The sequence below is a fragment of the Triturus cristatus genome, chromosome 7 (assembly GCF_964204655.1).
Source record: "Triturus cristatus chromosome 7, aTriCri1.1, whole genome shotgun sequence".
Lineage (NCBI taxonomy): Eukaryota > Metazoa > Chordata > Amphibia > Caudata > Salamandridae > Triturus > Triturus cristatus.
Window position 1 is genome coordinate 1,647,304,407 of NC_140590.1, and position 22,335 is coordinate 1,647,326,741.

Here is a 22,335-nt window from a genome sequence, read left to right on the forward strand (position 1 = left end):
GAAGTTTGTTCTTATGCATTTTGGGTAGCGTGTAAAAGTATGGGATTTTTCCTTCACTATCACACAGAAAGGTTGCCTCTTGTTTAGAGATATGTCCCTGTGCTTCTGCTTGTTCAGTTAGGGTTGCTATCTCTTGTCGCAACTCCGCAGTTGGATCAATGTTGATTTTTTGATAGTTCCTTTCATCAGATAATAGCCTAAGGCACTCATTGCAATATGCTTCTTTGTCTTGGATCACAATCCCACCTCCCTTGTCAGCTGGTTTTATGATAATGGTGTCACAATTCTTAAGGCTTTCTATTGCTGTATTTTCCTCCTTGCTGATATTTTGAAAGGGTTGTTTGGGTTCAAATTTTTCAATATCATTGAAAACTGCCTGTTCAAAGGCCGAAACTTCAACTGGAATTGTGTAAGGGGGAGGTGTGAATGAAGATCTAGGTCGTAGACCTGTTTCATTTGGATCTGGTTCAAGTGATCTCTCCCCTTGTTTTTCAAAATAGGCTTTCAGTTTCAACTTTCGAAAAAACCCGGCGAGTTCACAATGAAGTTGGAATTTATCCAGCCTAGCAGTGGGGACAAAACCAAGACCTTTGTTTAATACTCTTTCTTCCACAGTTGTCAATGGTCTTCTTGCCAGGTTAGTTACTAGGTTCGGCTGTTGCTGGTCCCTGCTTTGGCTTCCAGGGTTCTGCTCCGTGTGTTGGGGCCCACTGGGTCCTCGTCTTCCCAGTGTACTTGATTCATCCCTCTTCTTCGACCTCTTCCCCTTCTGCCCCTGCCTAAAAAAGGAGGCCTGTAAGAATTTGGTGGAAACAAGGGCTGTGGGAAGGGTGGTTGCCAACCGAACATAGGGTTGTGTTGTTGCGGATTGAAAGGGCCTTGAAAGTTGGGCAACATTTGGGTGTTGAAGGCAGGCCAATTTGTTTGAGCTCTGTTCCTTCCTCTTTGTTTCTGACAATAGCTGCTTGTGCTTGAGTTGCTACTTGCAGTGGATTCATTGCTGGAAACATCTGAATCCAGATCTGATCTGGTAGGAGGGGTATAGTCAGGATCCGAATATGGATAGGTTTTGACATATGAAAATCTTTTTAGATCTTTCTGAAATTTTTGTAATTTTTGTTGAGTAAGGTTGTCTTTATACTCGTTCATCTCTTTATTTATTTCATCAAGCTCCTTTTTAAAACTCACATCTAAATCACGGACAAAGCAATATACAGGCAGCCTTATGTACCACAGAGATGAGTTTGTCCTGCTTCCACTGCAGACATCTGTACTTTCAGATTTGAATCCTGTTAGGTACACTCATTCTGCCGTCCCACTGACCTTCAAAAATGCATTCAGGGTATTCAGGGCATTCAGGGCATTCAGGGTGAGCGACCAGACCCTCGGCCTGGTCGCTCACACACCTCCCGCCTGCTCCTTACCTGCTGGACCTCCTGCTGCCGCCTGCCGCCTGAACCACCACAGGGCCGCCGAGCGCCGCCCCAGCCGCCACAGGGCCGCCAAGCGCCGCCACCGAGCCCCCTGGTTTCCCGCCGCTGCCCACGAGACCCCGCCCCCCCGCCCGCCGATTGGTTCCCGCGCTCCCCGCCTCCCCGCAGACCCTCCCTCCCGGCTCCCCTCTTATGACGCCCCCAGAGCGACCGCGCAGCGGACGCGCGCAGCGGGAGCACCGAATGAGCGCCGAAGGTGCGCCAAAGGTAAGCCCGTCTGCGCCCGTCCGCGCCTGGACCGCGCCCAGCGCCAGGACCCCTGGCCCCCGCAGACCCCAGCCCACCCGCCTGACTTACGACGCCGCCACCCTCAACGCACTCAACACCGGCCGAACCCCCGGGTGCTACCGAGCCACCCCGAGACGCACCCACGGACCCTTCAGCTGCCTCACCTGCAAGTTCACCTGCATCCGGACCTGCCCCGCACCAGCACCCGCCAAGCCGAACACCAGCAGCAACCACCTCAAGTGCATCCTGCTCAACACCCGCTCCGTCCACAGACACGCCGTTCAACTCTGGAACCTCCTCGACACCACAGCTCCTGACGTTGCCTTCCTCACGGAAACCTGGATGAACGACTCCTCAGCGCCCGACATCGCCATCGCCGTCCCAGAGGGCTACAAGATCATCCGGAGAGACCGCGACAACCAGACTGGAGGAGGCATCGCCATCATCCACAGAGACACCATCCGTATCTCGACCAACGCCGACAACACCCTGACATCCGCCGAACACCTGCACTTCCAGATCCACACCGACCCCAAGACCACCCTCAGAGGCACCCTGATCTACCGACCCCCGGGACCACGCACTCAATTCAGCGAAGACATCGCCGACTTCATCAGCCCGCACGCCCTCCCCTCGGCCGACTACATCCTTCTCGGGGACATCAACTTCCACCTGGAGAACAACAACGACCGCAACACCACCACCCTGCTTGACAACCTCGCCACCCTCGGACTCAAGCAGCTGGTGACCACCCCCACCCACCTTGCCGGACACACACTCGACGCCATCTTCTCGTCCAGCAAAGACATCTCCTTCAGCCACGCCACTGGACTCCACTGGACGGACCACAGCTGCATCCACTTCACCTTCAAAAGAACCACGGTCCACCACCACCAGCAACAGGCCGCACGAAGAAGCTGGAACAAGATCACAGCCGAACAACTCACCACATCCCTGAGCCAGCACCCTCCCGCCAGCTCACCGAACCCCAGCCAAGCCGCCGACAACCTCACGAAATGGATCTCCACCTGCGCGGACGAGCTTGCCCCTCTGAGGACCCCACCCAGCAGACCCGGAAGCAAGAAGGCCCCTTGGTTCACCGACGAACTCAAGAGCTCCAAGAAGAACTGCCGAGCCCTCGAGAAAGCATGGAGAAGAGACCCAACGCCGGACAACATGACTACCCTCAAGCTCGCCACCCGAAGGCACCATCAACTGATCCACGCCACCAAGAAAACAGCATTCAAGGACCGGTTGGACAACAACGCACACAACAGCAAGGAACTCTTCAACATCGTCAGAGAGCTCTCCAGCCCCAACGCCGGAACCGACGACATCACCCCATCGCAAGACCTCTGCAACTCCCTCGCCTCCTACTTCCACAACAAGATCGCTGACATACACAACAGCTTCAGAACACAACCAACGCTCCCCACGACCAAACCAACGCCCCCCACCACCACCCTCAACGCCTGGACACCGATCAACCTCGAAGACACCATCAGCACGATGAACTCCATCCACTCCGGTTCCCCAACCGACCCCTGCCCTCACCACATCTTCAACAAGGCCGACGCTGTCATCGCACCCCACCTGCGGGACATCATCAACACCTCCCTCAACACCGCCACCTTCCCTGAGAGCTGGAAGCACGCCGAACTCAGCGCTCTACTAAAGAAACCAACGGCGGACCCCACCGAACTCAAGAACTACCGCCCCATCTCGCTCCTCCCGTTTCCAGCCAAAGTCATCGAGAAGACCATCAACAAGCAACTGGCAGCCTTCCTCGAGATGACTGGTTCCCTCGACCCTTCCCAGTCAGGCTTCCGGGCCAACCACAGCACCGAGACCGCCCTCATCGCTGCCACAGACGACATCCGAACCCTGTTGGACAACGGACAAAAACAGCGGCCCTCATCCTCCTGGACCTCTCCGCGGCATTCGACACTGTCTGCCACCGCACCCTAGTGCAGCGCCTCAGCAACGTCGGGATCAAGGAGAAGGCACTGGAATGGATCATCTCCTTCCTCACCGGAAGGACACAGAGAGTCCGCCTGCCCCCGTTCAGATCAGAAGCCACGGAAGTCACCTGCGGCGTCCCTCAGGGCTCCTCGCTCAGCCCCACCCTCTTCAATGTCTACATGAGCCCCCTTGCGGCCATCGCACGCCAACACAACCTGAACATCATCTCCTACGCCGATGACACCCAGCTGATCCTCTCCCTGACCAACGACCCCGCCACCGCCAGAGCCAACCTACACGAAGGGATGAAAAACGTGGCCGAGTGGATGACGACCAGCCGCCTGAAACTGAACACAGACAAGACGGAAGTCCTCATCCTGGGCTCCTCACCCTCCGCCTGGGACGACTCCTGGTGGCCCCCTGCCCTGGGCAACGCACCCAAACCGACAGACCACGCACGCAACCTGGGCTTCATCCTGGACTCCTCCCTCTCCATGACCAGACAAGTCAACGCCGTCTCCTCGTCCTGTTTCAACATCCTGCGCATGCTACGTAAGATCTTCCGGTGGATCCCCACCGAGACCAGGAAAACAGTCACCCAGGCCCTCGTCACCAGTCGACTGGACTACGGCAACGCCCTCTACGCCGGTACCACCGCCAAGCTCCAGAAGAGACTCCAGCGGATCCAGAACGCCTCGGCGAGACTCATCCTCGACGTCCCCAGACGAACTCACATCTCCAGACACCTGAGAGACCTGCACTGGCTCCCGATCAACAAAAGAATCACCTTCCGGCTCCTCACCCACGCACACAAAGCCCTACACAACCAAGGCCCGACCTACCTCAACAGCCGCCTCAACTTCTACGCTCCCAAACGCCACCTCCGCTCGACCAGTCTCGCCCTCGCAGCCGTCCCCCGCATCCACAGAGCGACAACAGGAGGTAGATCCTTCTCCCACCTGGCCGCCAAGACTTGGAACGCCCTCCCCACCGAACTACGCCTGACCCAAGACCACCTCTCCTTCAGGAAGAAGCTCAAGACCTGGCTGTTCGAGCAGTAGCGGACCCCCCCCCCCCAGCGCCTTGAGACCCTCCGGGTGAGTAGTGCGCTTTATAAATACCTTGATTGATTGATTGATTGGTTTTGCAAATAATAAAACAGTTATCAGCACCAAGAGACAATTTAGTATGGGACCCACAACATTTTCATGCACGAAAAATTCTTTCAGAACACCTGGGTATGTTTAATACCACTAGCTGTAGTATTTTCTGTATTCATTCTTCTTCACAGTAGAATGATTTCTCATGTCAAAAATGTAGCTCTCCAACTGAAAGGCAGAATAAAACACCAAAAGAAAGCGAGCATTGAAAAGGTCAATCAATAGTTCTCGCCTTTTTTGACCTATTGGCTTCGGCAATGCTTTTTGCAGTGCAGAGTTAGCAAAAAAAAGAAACAACGCTCATCAGTCACACGCTAGCAGCAGTGTCACTTTATAAGCACACGCCTGCGTGATGACATATGACCTCGAATGATGACATTTGAATTTTACTGATGAGGCCTATGGATTGATGTAGGTGAAATGTTTATTACAGCTGCCTGCCTCTCCCCCCAAAAAAATATACATATATTTTATTTTAAGAACCAGAAGGTTGGGAGGAACCCCGAAGGAGCGGTGGGTGTTTGCTATGGGTTTTTGTAATTTGGGTCTGTGGAATCCTGTTGATGTCATAGGCACTGCTTGGAGGCCTTGGGTGGTGACATCTCGGGATTCCATGTCAGTTGGGGAGGGAGTTAAGGTGTCTGGCGTTACAGACACAGGTTGTTTGCTGCCATTAAACTTTAGTGAAGACTTCTTGAAGTGTACTTTGAATTATTATTGCAGCAACACAAGAAAACATGCTGCAAAAAGGAACAAAACTCACTTACTCAAAATGGAATGTTAATAACAAAAGAAAAAGTAAGCCCTTGAATGTTAGCAGTGGGAGGGTACAAGCCAACCAATCAAAAAGATTGTCCCTCAAGGGGAGAGACAAACAGAAGAGGAAGAAAGCCATCGAATTAAAACCAAACAAATGAGAGTGACAAAAAAAACCAATAGTAAGCAATAACTGTAAGCACTCTGTAAGTTTTGACAGGGTCCACATCAGTCTTTCAGGGTTTTAAGTGGGATGAAAAAACTGCTGGGGTCTCTCAAAGGGGCGTGGCCAATGTAATTAAGGGCATCGCTTAAAAACACTTAAGCTAATAATCTGTGCTTAGGCGGAGGCCTTTGCATCCTATTACGAAGGGGTATACACCCCGGTTTGCACCCGCACTGAACAGGAGTGCACGGAATTCTTGGAGGACTTTGCGCTCCCCACTTTGTCGACTGAACAAATAGACCGCCTGGAGGCAGACTTCACGGTGGAAGAAATGGGAAAGGCCCTCAATTCCCTCCAGTCTGGGAAGGCACAGAGACCCAATGGCCTTCCGGTGGAGCAATTTCAAGTGACAGTCCAATATTATCACGAACGTGCTCTTCCGGATGTATCGAGAGGCGCGGGAGGTGGGCAGGCTTCCGCCTGACCAAAGAGAGGCCATGATTGTAGTGATCCACAAGGCGGGCAAACCAACCGATCTTTGCTCGTCCTACCGCCTGATCTCACTCATAAATGTAGAACCTAAGGTATTGGCTAAGGCCTTGGCAGATAGGCTGCTATCGGTTCTGCCGGATTTGGTGCACGTGGACCAGTCCGGGTTCATGCCCCGTAGGAGCACCCGACACAACTTACGTCGCCTCTTTGGAGTGCTATATATGACAGAGGTGGGGGCCACCCAGACAGCACTGATGGCGTTGGACGCCTCAATGGCTTTTGATAGTTTCGAATGGCCCTATCTGTTTATGGTGCTCCGCAGACTGGGATTCGGTCCCGTATTCCGTAGTTGGGTTCGGCTCTTGTACGAACAACCAATGGCGAGGGTGAGAGTGAACGGGGCGGTGTCTAGAGCCTTTCCGCTACGAAGGGGCACCAGGCAGGGGTGTCCTCTATCCCCCCTCCTTTTCGCATTAGCCCTGGAACCGCTGGCACACTGGATTAGGAGGGATAGGTCGTTCTGGGGCCTGGCATTGAGTGATGAGTGGGAGGAGCGTATTTCTTTATACGCAGATGACATTGTGTTATACATGGCCAGGCCCTACCACTCGATCGCACAGGCGCTACACCTCTTTGATTTGTTCGGTAGCTATTCGGGCTACACGATCAATTGGGGAAAGTCACTGATTTTCCCGCTCTCAGGCCCTCCACCGAGAGTCCCGACTCGGTGTCCCGCTTCCATCGCCGTGGACGGATTCAAATATCTGGGACTCTACATTACACGGGACAGGGCGGAGTTCTTCGTCAGGAACCTGGAACCCCAGCTATCGCGTCTTAAAACTGACGTGCACCACTGGAGGTCGCTGCCTCTCTCCCTGATGGGTCGGGCAGCAATGTTTAAAATGCTCGCATTGCCACGCTTGCTTTACATCCTGCAAAACACGCCATACCCGATACCAGCGGTGGTGTTTAAGAAGATAGCGCAGGAGCTACGTGTCCTGCTCTGGGATGGTGGCAGTCCCAGAATATCGTAGCCCAAGCTGACGAGGGGGGTCTTTGATGGGGGGCTGGCCCTTCCGGACGTCAGGCTCTATTACTGGGCCTCCCAGTTACAGGTGGTAAATGGCTGGGTCTACGCGGATCGGTCAGAACCGGCCTACAGAGTGGACCGATGGGTAATGCCGAACGGTAATTGCGAGCCCCTGTTGTATGCCCGTAAACAGGGTAGGGATTGGCCATCACACACCAGAGTGGTGATTCAATGTTGGCGGGAGGCCAATAAATACTTGGGGTGGTCGGACTCCCTGACGGGAAGAACCCCTCTATGGCACGGGGACCAGCTGTTGGATGTGACTCATTTGACAGGGTTTCGGGGCTGGAAACTCATAGGAATCGAGTACCTGGGGGACGTCTGGAAGGGAGACGCTCCGCGGTCTTTTTTCTACCTTAAAAAAGAGTATGATCTACATGACTCCCAACACTACCACTACCTACGCCTCACCCACGCCCTGCGGACTCACATAAGGTGCGGCACGACCATCCCAGAGTACTCCCCTCTGGAGGATAGGCTGCTCCTGGACCCGATAGCAGGAAAACCCACTTCCACAATATACCGCAAACTCATCAATAACATGACGGACCCCCTGGTGACACTGCGAGAGAGATGGGTGGGGGACATAGGTGAACTGGGGGACATAGGTGAACTGGAGGACAAAGACTGGCAGGAAGCCCTACAGAGCCCAAGGGAGATTGCAATTCGGTGTAGGTTCCGGTTAGTACAGCTTAAGATCCTGTACCGAGTATATTACCCCCGCACCCATCTGTACGGCTGGGGGAGGAGCAGATCGGCCCTTTGTGTACGGGGATGTGGGGAGGAGGGCACCTCCTCCCCACACACATCCTATGGGAGTGCCCCCAGATAGTCCCATTTTGGACCAAGGTGGTTGACATAATGACGGCAGTGGTGGGCTCAGTTGTCCCGCTGGAGCCCCGATGGCTGCTATTAATGATTAGGAGCGACTCGGACTGGACTAGACACAAGGAGATTTGGCTGGCCCTGGCGGCGGGGGTGGCGAAGAGGAATATCCCGAGGGACTGGGGCTCGTGGACCCCGCCCCAATGGGACCAATGGGTACAGGATATAGACTGGTGCCAAAGGCCTGAAGAAACTATCTACAAAAGCAGAGGTTGCACCAAAAAATGGCGTAAGGTATGGGGGCCATGGCGGAAATACAGGCAGACGGGGGGAGGACTAGAACCCTAACAGCTATTGTTATTTGTCTCATTTGTGTCCTTGAAGGTCGGTCATTGTTCAGAGGATGGGTAATTCACCGCATGTATTGTGCTAAATGTCCTGTATTGTTTGATGGTCTGAGCAAAGTTAATAAAAAGAATTAAAAAAATAAATAAATCTGTGCTTAGCACAGTGTGCTGCCCGACTTGTATTTTGCTGTTTCTGTCATTGCAGCCAGTCAGGAATATTGGCTTTGTCAATGGTTGTTAGTTGTATAAAATAAGTAAGTAACAAATATGGCTTGTATATAATATTGAAAAAGCTTTCACTTAAAGCCCTGGTGACACCATGACAATGTTGCTGCTCCTGCGTTTCAAAAAAAAGAGAAGGGAAATCCGGAGAGAAAATGACTCTCTTTAAAGGATTTCCTTTCCCCTACAACGCTCACCTGGCATGACGTCATGCCGTAACTTCTCCACTAGGGAGAAGTGAGCAGTGTGAGCACGCGCACATCGATGTGCCTGCTGTCACTGCAGTCCGGAAAAAAAACGTACTGCCTGTGCCAGGACACAAAACAGAGCCCGATAGAGACCCATTTCGAGGCCCCCTTTAAAAAACTGCAGGTGCTCAGCACCGGTGAGACCCGGCCCACTTAAAGCCCCGGTCTTTTGACAAATCACAGCTAAAAGCTGTCTGTAGGCGAAACCCACACACTAAAAAGACAAACTGACGTCTGACTTTGGGCATCAGCATATTCCCGCCCTCTACGTCCATCCAGCACAGAGGAACGTGTTTGATGATAAACTCACAGTGCGCTAAATAAACTTGTCTTTAACCCAAATGATAATTATTTTTCCCATCGGTTATTTAATCTGCAGTTCCTACTCGCACATTGCCTTCCTTGCTCAATCTGGCTGCTGCTCTCTGTTATCACAAGGGCGTCAGACGTCAACAAAAACCATCCTTATGATAACACACTGAGCAGGCCTGAAGTACCCGAAAGAGTCCTTGGAAGGCAGTGAGTGGCAGGCGCGGTGCGTCCATTAGGGCGTTGGGGCGCAGCCCCCCCCCCCGCAGCATCGCCCGCAGCGTCAGTGTCTTTGAACTTAAGTAAACTGAATCAGTTTACTTAAGTTCAAAGAGGAGAACTGACAATCATGTCAGTCAGCATGACGTCGGACCGCCCACCCGGGGGTGGGCGGTCCGACCTCATGTTGACTGACATGATTGTCAGACAGACCAGGCAGGGGCAACAGGCAGCAGCACAAGTGCACATGATTGGGGAAGGTGAGCGAATTTTCGCTCCGTGCCCAGTCATGCGCACTTGTGTCTGCTCTGGCTGGCGCATGCCCATTAGGAGACCGAGGGTTGAGCAAAGGCTCAAACCTCGGTCTCCTAATGGGCAGGCGGGCGAGCAGTAACCGTGCCCTAAGCCAATTCCTGGCGCTGCTGGCAGTGCCAGGATTGGCTGAGAGCCTGAGAGGGGCTGTAGGCGCCAACGGACGGACCCGAGGCGGCGCGGACGTGCTCAGGAGTGGACCTCAGGTAGGATAAGGATTTTTTTAACATTTATTTTAACACCCCCCCGCGCGATACCCCCCCCCCCCCCCAGCGCGAGCCGCAACTGCCGCCCACTGCCTGGTAGAACGTGGAAGCGCCACCTAGACTGGTTACATCCTGAGAGGTGCAAGGGTGGTGTATGGCCCTGCCCTGCTGCAGGCTTATGGAACATGTGTACCATCTATTGCTTGGTAGTACGTTGGAGCACCAACTGGACAGATTACAGCCTGACAGGTGCAAGGGTCGTGAGTGTAAGCCCCCTGATGGGGTGGTATGGGGCCGACAGGACGCCTGCCTGTACCCCTCTCTGTCAGTATGCCTACGCTTGTGTTTGTTGCCCTGTGCCTCGCACGATCGTTTTAAGCCTTTCTGTCTGTATGTTTCTTTTCAGTTCTCCCTCCCTTTCCTTTTCTGGTCTTTATCTGCCTGTCACCCCATGCCCCCCAGTCTTTGTTTCTGTGTTATTCTGCCTGTCACTTTCTATTTCTGCATTACTCGTCTCTCTTTCTACCTGCCCGCCTTTCGTTGTGCTGCTATTTTCCACCTCTTGCTTCTCCACAGGGGCATTTAACATAGAACTCAAGTTATCTCTCTATCTATCTTCCTCTTTCACTCTGTGTCCCTGTCTACTGGTCGAACCCTCTCTTCCCACCCATTGCATTGTTTCACAGATCTGCATCTTTTTCTTCCCCTCATCAGCGCCCCGTCTCTGTGTTCTCTCTCTGTGTGCCGTGTCTGTCTGTCCGGGGCAGTGGGGACACGTTCTTTAGGGTAAATCGTGGCGAAGACTCCAGAGGGACTTGAATGAGTTGACAAATAAGGCTGTTTTAAAGTAGTGCTCGACACCCTGGTCCAGCCTATATGGAACTGAGTGCAAGAGAAAGAAAACCTGATTTGCCCGGGATTACACAGGGCTTCAAAAGGGGACGTTGGGATCGGTATTCTGGTCTCCTTGTTCATTCTTTATATGTGCTTGTATATGCACTTTTGGGGTTTATTCTGTAGCTGTGCTGATAGCAAGCATTTGCAGTAGAGAACAAGTCAGGTGTCCTTTATGTAGCGCCTTACACCAGCATTTAACCTGTTTCTAAACACAATTGTTGTAGCTAAAGGACTGGGGTAAAGGTGCCACTTAATGGTGATAATTGCGCTTTAAATCCCACTCACCTCCCCACTGAGTTGACCTACATTGATTTTCGCAAGATCACACAGCTTTGCTCGGTTCTGAGGCAGCCACTTCTTCTGATTGCACAGGAGGTGCTAACACCACTAGATACCCAAAGTCTAGAAGAGAGCAGAAAAGGGATGACTGGAGGGTTGGGTTCAAGGGTGGGTGCGACGAGATTTTTTAAAAGGCCAGTTTAATTTGGTCATGTGTGGATTCATGAGTAGCTTGATGAATAAATAGGGTACCAGAGATTGACTCTACCAAAGTATTGGCCCAAGGCATCCACAGGTGCATTTGTGGATGGATGGCAAGGTGAACAGACTTGTAGAGAAGGGTCCTGTTATTTGAATGGCATCAAGCTGCCTTCTATTTCTCTTGTGAATGGATAAATAGGCTAGTAGTGAATGACTCCATTGACTGAGTCACCTCAAGGCACCCAAGGGCGCTGTTGTAACTAGATAAATGAATCGGAGGATGAATAGAAATGTAGAGAACTATTTTGTTGAGGACACCTGCCGGTGTCAAGGTGGTCCCTGGTCCTCTTATGAATAGGTTGATAAATGACTGAATGAATACACTTTTATAGAATGGATAAGTTAAGTGAAGGGCTCAGGGTGCACCTCTTCTGAATGGATGAATAGGATTGTACAGAATGATGCAATCCATTTGCCTTAAAGTGCCTACATGTTTTCTTGTAAATGGATGGATAGGGTGGCTTATTAATGTATAGATTGCTTTATAAATGTTCTTCCTTTCTCAGATTTGCTTGAAAATGCACCATTTGCCCACTTTTTATATTTTTTACTTTCCTGGCGGTCGGCCTCACTCGCTTCCCTTTAGGGCACTCATCCCGACGTTTTACGCCCTACCACTTTCAAATGTCACCAGCCGCCACTGGTGAGTGGTTCTGCCAGCTGAAAGCTGTCGATCTTGAAGCTTTGCCTCCTTAGAGCGGGCGAGGCGCCCTCCTTACCGCCAGTGGAAGCGCCTGCTGAAATGTTGTACGGGACACCCAGAGCACAGCGTGTTGTCTTCTCATATGGTGTCTCCTCCCTCCATTAACTCCGGGGTCACAGACCAGCGCCGCCAGGCCCTCGCCACCTCGGTGGCCTCGGAGCTCTGGTTACCGTGGCAGCCGGGCGCTCTCTGAGGACAACCTTCTGCAACCTGCTTCTAGAATCTTCTATCTCTGACGTATGAAGTGCTGCCTTATGTCGTCACGTGACGTACTTCAAAAACTCTCGCCACCTCGGTGGCCTCCATCTGGTAAGGCACTCTGGTCACCGTGGCAGCCGTGCGCTCTCTGAGGACAACCTTCTTCAACCTGCTTATAGAATCTTCTATCTCTGACGTTTGAAGTGCTGCCTTATGACGTCACGTGACGTACTTCAAAAACTCTCGCCACCTCGGTGACCTCCATCTGGTAAGGCCCTCTGGTCGCCGTGGCAGCCGTGCGCTCTCTGAGGACAACCTTCTTTAACCTGCTTCTAGAATCTTCTATCTCTGACGTTTGAAGTGGTGCCTTATGACGTCACGTGACGTACTTCAAAACTTTTTTTTCTGAGCGGTGTTATTACATATCTTCGGTGGTTAAGTAACTGGGTGTTCCAGCGAACACCTTTTACCCTAGTATCACGAAAGCGGCTGTGGTAGTCTGTGACACGAATGTCTACATACATGAGGCAGAATCAGTCCTGCTAAGTTTCCTAGGTCGCCGCATGGCTAGCTGCTCCAGTCCAGGTGTGCTTTTGTTAACGATGTAGGTGTGTGTATTTCACTATAAAAGCAGGACTACGAATCTTACAATTCAAAGGAAAAAACCTGGACTGGAACAGCTCATGAACCTGGGAAACGTGCCACCTATGCAGTCTCACAAGACAATATCATCATATATACATTTACAGTTTGGGTTTTGGATCCACACTTTCCAAGATGAACTACAAGTCACCACATTCTTCAAACACATACAACTCTATAGAATCTCATAGGTACCACATTTCACTAAAACCATACAGATTATAAGCACCATGATTATCATTGGGCAATGTCTACACAAGAGCTGTTCCAACCAAATTAGAAAAATAACACATTATTTCTCTTGTCTAGGACCAAACCATGAGGGTACATGTGGGCACTATTCTTAGGTACAACTACCCACATGAAGTTTCCAGGGTTACCAAGTGGCTGACCCCTGCCTGACCCTGTCATAGACCTTCTAGGAAACCTACTAGATTCTGCAAGACTGGTTTGATCTGTGCTCAATCCTCATTTGACAATCAAGATATAAACTTCCAATAACCTTTGTACAATGCCCCCTCAATAAAAAAAAATAATGAAAAACATTATTCAGTTTCTCACCAATAGCAAAAATATCTATGCCGGTATTCTTCAAAATTTGGGCAGAGCTGTTGGCGTCATCTTGGGATTTTCCATCCGTCAAGAGGATCACAATTTTCCCGGCATCCGACCGCGCTCCAGCTTGTGATCTCAAATTTTCCTCCATCACATGTGTCAGAGCAAGACCTTGGTAAAGAGGAAAGTCAGTGTGAAAGAGATACTGGCAACACCTTATAAAAAAGATGCATTTAATTATTTAATGGATTTATTAAGAGTGACAAACCAAACAGTGGTATCAATGTCTTGCACGTAAAATAAAATTATTTTAAGTAAAATCTAGAATATTTTTGCATCGCAATGCAAAATAGACAATCATGGTTAAAACATGTACAAAGATTACACATGGATAACTATATATTTCTAGCAGTATTAGGTTTTCAAAATGCTAGTAGAATTTGTATTGGATTTGCACCAGAAGCAGTTGAAGATTTCTTAAGGAGTGTCAAACTAAGGATCAACTATTAATCTGTGGAAAAATCAATATTGTTTTATAAATTCAATCTCAATTATGAGGGGCACAAAGTAATTTCAAAGTTCATCAAAAGAGGATAGTGATCCAGTGAAGTTAATGTAATAAACAGGATATAACGCCCCAAGGGACGCTGGAGTACGGACAATAGTCCAACACCCGTCTCCTGTATACTTTCACAGGTTGCTACACTTCTGTGAGCCATCAAGCCATTTTAAGTCAGCTATCCGAATAAATGTGAAAAACAAAATGTGTGTCGCAGATCCATCATTTGCAAGGACACGAACAGCAGTAGCCAGCAGCCGCTCTCTCTTTCTTCGTTAATTGTTCCTGTGCTCCTGCCGTAGGATTTTTGCCCCAAATTACTCTTAATTACTCAAATTGGCATAATCACCTAATTTCTATAATTTCTCATCACAAGAATAACATGTAATTGCTGAAATTACTCCAATTACTCTGGCATAATTTACATTTCGTCCAGGCCTATCAAAAAGAGTCATGATGAACACACAACAGCATAGATGCAAAGGAGGACTGATTAGGAGTGAGTTGAGAACTTGAAAGAAATGAGTGATGTAGAGAGAGGGGTGATGAGGTTGCATAATAGTGATAAGGTAAGTCAGATTAAGGAGGTACAGGGTGAAGTTGGAAAAAAGAGAACTAGTGCTACAGAGAGAGAGACTGAGAAAGTGGAGTTAGGTTGAGGAAGGGGAGCAGTATGAGGCAGACAAGGAGGGGTTAAGGTGAGGTAGAGAGAGATGGAGTGATATGTGAAGTAGAGAGAGTCGAGGTAGAGGATTGTGTTGTAAGCGACAGAGTGAGATAAGAGACAAGACTAGACAGAGGTCCAGAGAGGTGGAGTGAGAGCGAGAGGTGAAGTATAGTAAGGGTAGGCAGTGAGAGTGATAAAATGAAAGAAAATGAGAGAGGTGGTGTATTCTGAGCTGGGTTACTTAAGGAGAGACATGGTAAAGGATAAATGATGCAGAGAGAGAGGTTGAGAGCGAGCCAGATTCATGTAGGGAGAGAGGTATGGCAAAACAATAGAATTGAGGAAGGGTGAACTCTAAATGAGTGCTTTTAATAGGAAAGTCCTGATCAATTCCTCCCCCCCCCCTTAAAGGAGAAGTTAACTCCATCCTACATTATGTGATGGTAAAGACAGTGATTTTTCTTGTGTGAAGCATTACAGATTGTAAAAGCACAATTTACCCATAAGTGTGGAGAACCAATGTAAATCCCAACTACTTGTTTAATCTTGTTTTGATTGGGCCTGGCTGAAATGCACAGAATTTCCTTTGAGAAAACTATACGAAAGGCCCATAAAATTACACGTTATTATGCAAAATGCCCGTAATTTTATGCTCAAGGGTAGTGCAAAACCGCATGTGATGCACACACAGCTGCTTGTGTTCTGTTCGCATTGTTCCAAGGCTTTCTTGATAGGATTTTTATCCTTAACAAGATTGCAGTTATGCGGAGTGTTGAATGGTGTAAGCTGAGGCAATTCTAATAAAAAGTGTTACGCAAAATGCAGAAAAGTATGCAAGATTATGTCGGTGTTAAAGAAATGTCACTCGTTCTTATTTTTGAAAGAGAAATCCATAATGCAAAGTTTGAGGAAACCTTACTGGATGCAGTGATAATATTCTGCTAAGTAACTAACCAAACTGCACATCCTGGTTGACTATAACATGTTTTTACAACCAGTAGCTAGCACCTATTGCATTCAACAAATCTAATCTAGCAGTTTTCAACAGCCTGCAAATTATATCTGAATTTACCTATTCCACCTGAAGCACATTAGATATCATTTTATACCCCCTAGATATGCCATGGTAATCAGCAACTCTCTAATGTTCTGGAGTGCCCATGATTCCTTTGCCTTCAATAGCAACCAGCCTGTAAGTCTTGGCATCTTTTGGCGTGTTTCCCCTGAGTTTTTGCTTTCTGACCTCCCAGTTTTGACTCTGTTTTTGCTGGTTTAATGTCTCTGCGCACTTTTTCACTGCTGATCAGTGTTAAAGTGCAAGTGATCCTGTTGTAAACTGTGTTATGGATTGGTGTTTCCATGATTGGCATATTTGATTTACTTGTCAGTCCTTAATAAAGTGCACTGAGTGTGCCAGGGCCTGTAAATCAAATGCTGTTAGTGGGCTGCAGCTCTGGATTGTTCCACCCACTCAACAGCCTGTAAATGTAACTCTGGCCTGCCATTGCAGAGGCTGTGTGCAGCCTGGGACTGCCATGTCGACTTGGCAAGTGTACCCACGTGCCAGGCCCTAACCTTCCCTTTCCTTCCATGTCAGTCACCCCTAAGATAGTCCCAAGGTACCGCTGTGGGCAGGGTGCAGTGTATGTGAAAGGTAGGACATGCCCTGGTGTGTGTGGCATGTCCTGATAGTGAATTACTGACAATTTAGTTTTTCACTATTGCAAGGCTACCTGTTCTTATAGGATAGAATGGGGAGTTTGTTTATAACATCTTATGAACATAACTGGCCCTGGGAACAAGGTAGAAAAATAAAGTTGAGTATGCCTGAACTCAGAATCTTAAAGATGCATCTTTTAGTGAAGGTGATTTTTACATTCTGTGTTTGAAAATACCCCTTTTAGAAAGTAGGTATTTTCTTGCTCAGCCAACAAGTAGGTATCTGCTGGGATTGTGGATTGACTGTCTGGTGTTGGGATGACAGGGGCTGGGGAGTAGCAGTGGCTCCAGAGAGTCTAGGTGGGGCAGTAAAGGGCTGAATAGACCTTGGCTGCATTTAGAAGAGGGAGAGGAGATTTCATTTCAGCTGAATGGGCCTGGTCTGCCTCTGACAATGCCGTCTCCACCTCCTGCCAGGAAGCTACACCAGAGACAACAGAACTAGTTCTGACTGGGCACAGACACTCTTTGCCCAAGAGGACAAAGGATTTGGGGCTATAGACAGTGGGGCCCAAACCCCTGAACTTTAGAACTCTTTTGGACCAAGAAGACTGCCAAGAAGAAGAGCTGGAGAAGCTGTGATGAGGAACTACCACTTTGCTGAGTGCTTTGCTGTGTTGGCCTGCAGTGGCTGCTTCTGTCTTGGGCAGTGAAAGGACTGGACTGAACATTCTACAACTTCTTTCTTTGAGTATCTCCAAGGGCTTGAGGTAGAGCTTGCCCACTGTTCAAGATGTTTCAGGAACAGCAAAGACTTCAAGTTCTTCTGCCCTCAGCACTGGGGACTGTGTGTTTTGTGCTGCAACAGAAGAAAAACCAACCAGACGACCTCTACAACACCACTGCCGACTCCATGTCCTGAAGGCACCGCAGAGGGCACCGCCGCAAAGCCGCACCATGACCCTGGTCTCACCAACGACGCCATCTGATGCCTCCACCAAGCTGCTGCTTGCACCGCGACCTGTGGGCACCGCACGCCGCACCACTGCACTTCGCATCGCAGCACCCTATGCCTGCTGATGTCAGCGCTCCTGACTTCAACAACGAGGAGTATGATCTGCATTGCGTGTGACTTTGAGGGCCCGACGACTCCTGCACCGACCTCCGGAACTAACACCTGCGGACGCCGTGCTTTCGGAAGCTCAATGGGAGGCTGCCAATGCCCTGCATTTCTAAAGGTACTGTTCTGCGGGTCTTCCCGACACCGCAGCTGGCCCATGACGCCGCGGTCAGCCAGAACTGTCTGGATTTGTTTGTTCACGACACCGTGATAGCCCCAGACGGAGCTATCGACGTCAAGGAACTTTATTTCAAGGTTATTTTGATAAGTGAAGATTTCTACGGTCTGTATTGTGGATTTTTATCGTTTTGGTCTTGTCTTAAGTATATAAAAATATTGGATACTTTCCTAAACTGGTGTGGTATCCTTTTGTAGTGCCTACACTGTATTACTGTTGGTTATGTGCAAATGCTTTACACACTGCCTCTAAGATAAGCCTGACTGCTCAGGCTAAGCTACCAAAGGGGTGAGCAGGGGTTATTTTAGGAGTGTAACTCCCTTATCCTGATTAGAAGGAAGGATCCCTTCTTGGACAAGGTGCAAACCATGGTAAACTAGAGACCCCCATTTGTAGCACAGCCTGAACCCCAAACTAACATGAAGACAGCCCTTAACAGCAGATGCACACAATGGGGAAAGCTGAACTTTCTAGCACTGAGGTTCTACCTTGGCAAAACTCCTGGCGACAACCAAACACAATATATATCCACCTTCCATTACTGGTTGCTTTAAGCCTTGACAACCAGACACTATTAAGGATGTCATTGAAACCTACCCTCAAGAAAAGGATCATGTGGAACAATGACAAAATTATGAAAATCAGAAATTTACTCTGCATCTTACAATGCAAGTGGTGAAAAGTACTCATAGAATGAGAAAGACAAAATTTGTCTATGTCATTCTAACAGAACACTACTCCAAATACACAGCGGATGGAGAGTGCCCATCAAAGAAGCTGCTTAAGATCCCGGTAGACTTCCCGACCCATGGTGCTACAACTTGAAGATTCCACACTCTCAAGTCTTCTGCTGCAAGTTCTCCAGAAGGTCATCACAAAAATCAAAAAACTAGATGAGCACCTTATGAACAAAACAGCTCATACTTTCCCAAAGGTTGTAATACTGAATATCGATTTCCACAAATGTCATGGTACAAGAATATCGAGAACAGAATATCGGGGACAAAATATCAAAATGTAAGTGTACTTAGAGAGGTATAAATCTAGTATTCCGAACTCCACATCTATGTACCTTGAAGATATATACATTGACAAGGTACACAGACGTGGAGTTAGGCATAGATAATCTATACTTACCTGTAGATATTTTAGTTTTAATATTTTGAGGTCGGTATTCTGTGTATCGATAGTCTACTTTCGATATTCAGGGTCTACACCTCCTCCAAACAACATGAAGATCATCAAAGAGACAGACAAGAGCAATCAACCATTTCTTAACACAATCAACACACTCCCTGGAGAAGAATTATATAACTTTAAAGAGATAACCAGATCATCAGGATTACCCTGGTCCAGACCCCCTAAAATCTTCTTGGAAGTCAATGCTGAGAAAGTATTCAAATGCTGGTGAAATAAATTAGTAAAACATAGATCCTTCCCAGCCGAGTTGAAGACCCCTACATCAGATCACTCTTCAATAAGAATCTAGATGCATCCATCCCAGCATATTTTACCCAGGCAAAGGGACAGAATTAGCAATCATATCTGGAATGGATGACTTAAATTAAGGTTGCCAAGAACAGTGTGAACACTGAGCCTTAACTTACCATACATTGGATTCCTGCAAAAGCTACAAGCCATTCTCACCCGTATCTCCAAGGCAGACCGATTCCCAAAGCTCATTCGTAGGGATCCCATGCTTTTTTTAATAAGAACTACAAAACATTTAGAATGTTGTGGCAGGACTTCTGTGCCTACACCAAAAGGAAGGTGTAGGAACACTTCACCAGTCTTACAAACCCTTCAAATTCTACCTACAGCGAGGTGATCAATATTCAAGGTGCTCTGCTTCATCTACGAAGACGCCCATACAAAAACATCATTATATTTACGGTATACGTTTGAAGAATTCTTGAAAAATAGGAATCTACGTTTAAGAACAGCACTGTGGATACTTTTATCCATGAAAGAAAATAAATCCATAGGAGGTTTCACATTTTCTGTCCAAGCAGAAAAACTCAGGAACTTCTTCCTAATTAAACTGTGAAAATACAGGAGCACATGCAATTCAGACAGCAGCCTGGAAGAAAGTACCACTAACATACACTGCTTGCAACACAAGGACGTATACGGGATATCTACCTGTGCTAGAAATACCTGTCCTCCTTCCTACTATTGAGTAACCATTAAAGCTATGCAGTTCAGCCTACTGCCCATAAGAATGGGATATAGTAAAACATTCCAATAAATCTATTGGACAAATAAGTAATGGTCAGTGGCGTAGCATCGGTGGGGCCACATAGGCAATTGCCCCGGGTGCAAGATTCTTAGGGGCGCAATTTTTTTAAAAAAAGTTCTCAATAGTGGACTGGTAGAAGAGACTAATGGTCCACATGTTAGGGGATGCAATACTTGCCTTGCCGGGGGTACTGGCAACCCACGCTACACTTCTGGTAATGGCTGTAGCGATTTGCAATACTCTTCAGGTCACTTTAACACAGTCCACACCAGCAGGTCTGACCATTTTCTTACCACTAGTTGATGCTTCATGGCTGAGAGCCTACGAAAGCAATAACTCAGTTCTTCCTGACAGATCTCTGTCTCTCAACGCCATTTTAAGCCACAGCTTCCTCACAGATAAATAAAATGTCATATTGGTTTTCATCCTGTTACAGTCAGTATATTAATTAAAACCAGTGGCATAACTAAAAATGATGCCCCCCCCCCCCTCCCTGAAGAATGTGATGAAGGGCCCCGAAGCCTCCCAGATCACACAGATATTCATTGGTCTTGAGATCAATAGGGGACCCCTGAAAGTTTGGGGCTCCCCTAAAGGGTCGTCACACCTCCTCCCCCTCAGCAATGCAGGGGCTGCATGGGCCTGTGTTACGCCCCTGTTTTGAACCCAAAGTATATAGATGCCAGCACACAATAAATCATAAACTGAGCATCTCTCACTCGTCACACTGTTAAGCGTGACATTCAATGACAAGATAGGAACACCTCCATGGTCACTCACGCACAACACAAAAATACTTCACACATAGGTTCATTACAAAGACAACACATTTCAAACCACACACACTTGATCATGCTATCCATTGTGTGAGCATTTCAGTATCTCACACAGGGGAAGTAGGCACCATTTAAATGTAATGCGAAACAATCCAATAAAATACCTGTTTTTTCAGGGAGGTGTGTCCATTTGGAACTTAACTGGGTGACTCTTGTAACCCGTACATCTCATAAATAACAGTAATTTGTAGTTTTGGAGGCAAGTGACAAGAACCTCTAAGTGATTTGGGGGGTGTGAGGAGCTTACTATGCACGTGAACGTGCTGGCCTTAGAAATGTTAGATGCCTAATTAACCATGGTTAGATAGGAGCAAAGATGGATGAATGTGTGAGTGGATTTTAGTAAGACTTAGGATTCTGTAGACAGGGTGGAGCACTATTTTGGGAGGTCTTACCTACCTTAGAAATGTCTAACAGGGCAAACATTCAGATAGGTGGGAGGAGATTGGACCTCTCTACCTGTAAAAGGGCCCTTGGGACATACAGGAAGTAATGAGCTTACTTGTAAAAATGATGTCTGGCTTATATAAGTTGAGTGCACATGCCTCTGAAATTACTAAAGTTTCTGTAGATTTTTGAACTTCCTCCCTACAAAGGTGTGCATGTGGGAAGAAGATTTTATGCACCTACCTGTGGAACTGCTTGTGGAGATGTAGCTGCGGCTGATCTGATAGGCTAGTATTGATCTAATTAATGGCTCCGCGACCAGGCTGAATTGGTGGGTATAGGTTGACATACCTGTGAATGTGTTTCCACCCTTGTAGCGCAGATTTTTCACAGCCTCCAAAACCTCATCCTTCGTGGAGTGCGTGTTCAGGTCCCACACTGTCTGTGGATCCCCACTGTACTGGGACAAGGCTGTTGACAAGAGAAACAGGAACACATGGAATTATCCCTTCTTTGTAGTAGCAAGGGCTGGCTCATGCAGTACAATTCACACTGGTCCACTGGTACTGAAACAAAGGATTGCCAATGCATCTGAGAGCTAAAACCGAAGAAGACGTCTTCAATGTATACAATGCTGTCAGAATCGCCTTCTTATTCTAGTCCTCAGGAAGTTAACCACTTCGCTTGTATGCCATTGGGCTGAGAAGGCTCTCAGCATGCATTCAGGTGCCCTGCAAAGCATCTTGATTGCATCATGTGGATATCTTCTCATTGTCCAGCACTATACTCCTGAGCAGATCCCACTGATGTCTTCAGGAGCCCATACAAAACAAACCAGTCCTGTTCTAGATTCTAGATAAGGGTGTGCAAGTTAACAATTTTTCGTAACATTTGGACAATCCATATAAAAATTAACATAATCACACTTCTGGAGCAAAATGTGGTTTGTGTCTATGTCCTGTGATATTTTTTTCTCACAAGCACGCACTTTGCATAAAGAAGTCTCTTGAGATAGCGGCAGGAGACTAGTTCGACCAGATAGCGTCTTTGGCAAAACATTATTTTGCACAAACCAGCCTCCCATGGGTAAAAAATTGTATAGTGTAACTTTTTGAGATAT

The 22,335-nt window shown here is 48.2% G+C and overlaps 1 protein-coding gene across 2 annotated transcripts in view; it reads right to left on the reverse strand.

Annotated features, from left to right (window-relative positions):
* Positions 1 to 22,335, reverse strand: part of COL20A1 (collagen type XX alpha 1 chain) — a 537,383-nt gene that overhangs the window by 350,118 nt on the left and 164,930 nt on the right. For both annotated transcript variants that reach the window (XM_085619699.1, XM_085619698.1), the window contains exons 8-9: positions 21,567 to 21,686; positions 13,577 to 13,741 (exon numbers count right to left, since the gene is read on the reverse strand). In XM_085619699.1, coding sequence (XP_085475825.1) covers positions 13,577 to 13,741; positions 21,567 to 21,686 — 285 coding nt within the window. The remainder of the gene's footprint in view (positions 1 to 13,576; positions 13,742 to 21,566; positions 21,687 to 22,335) is intronic.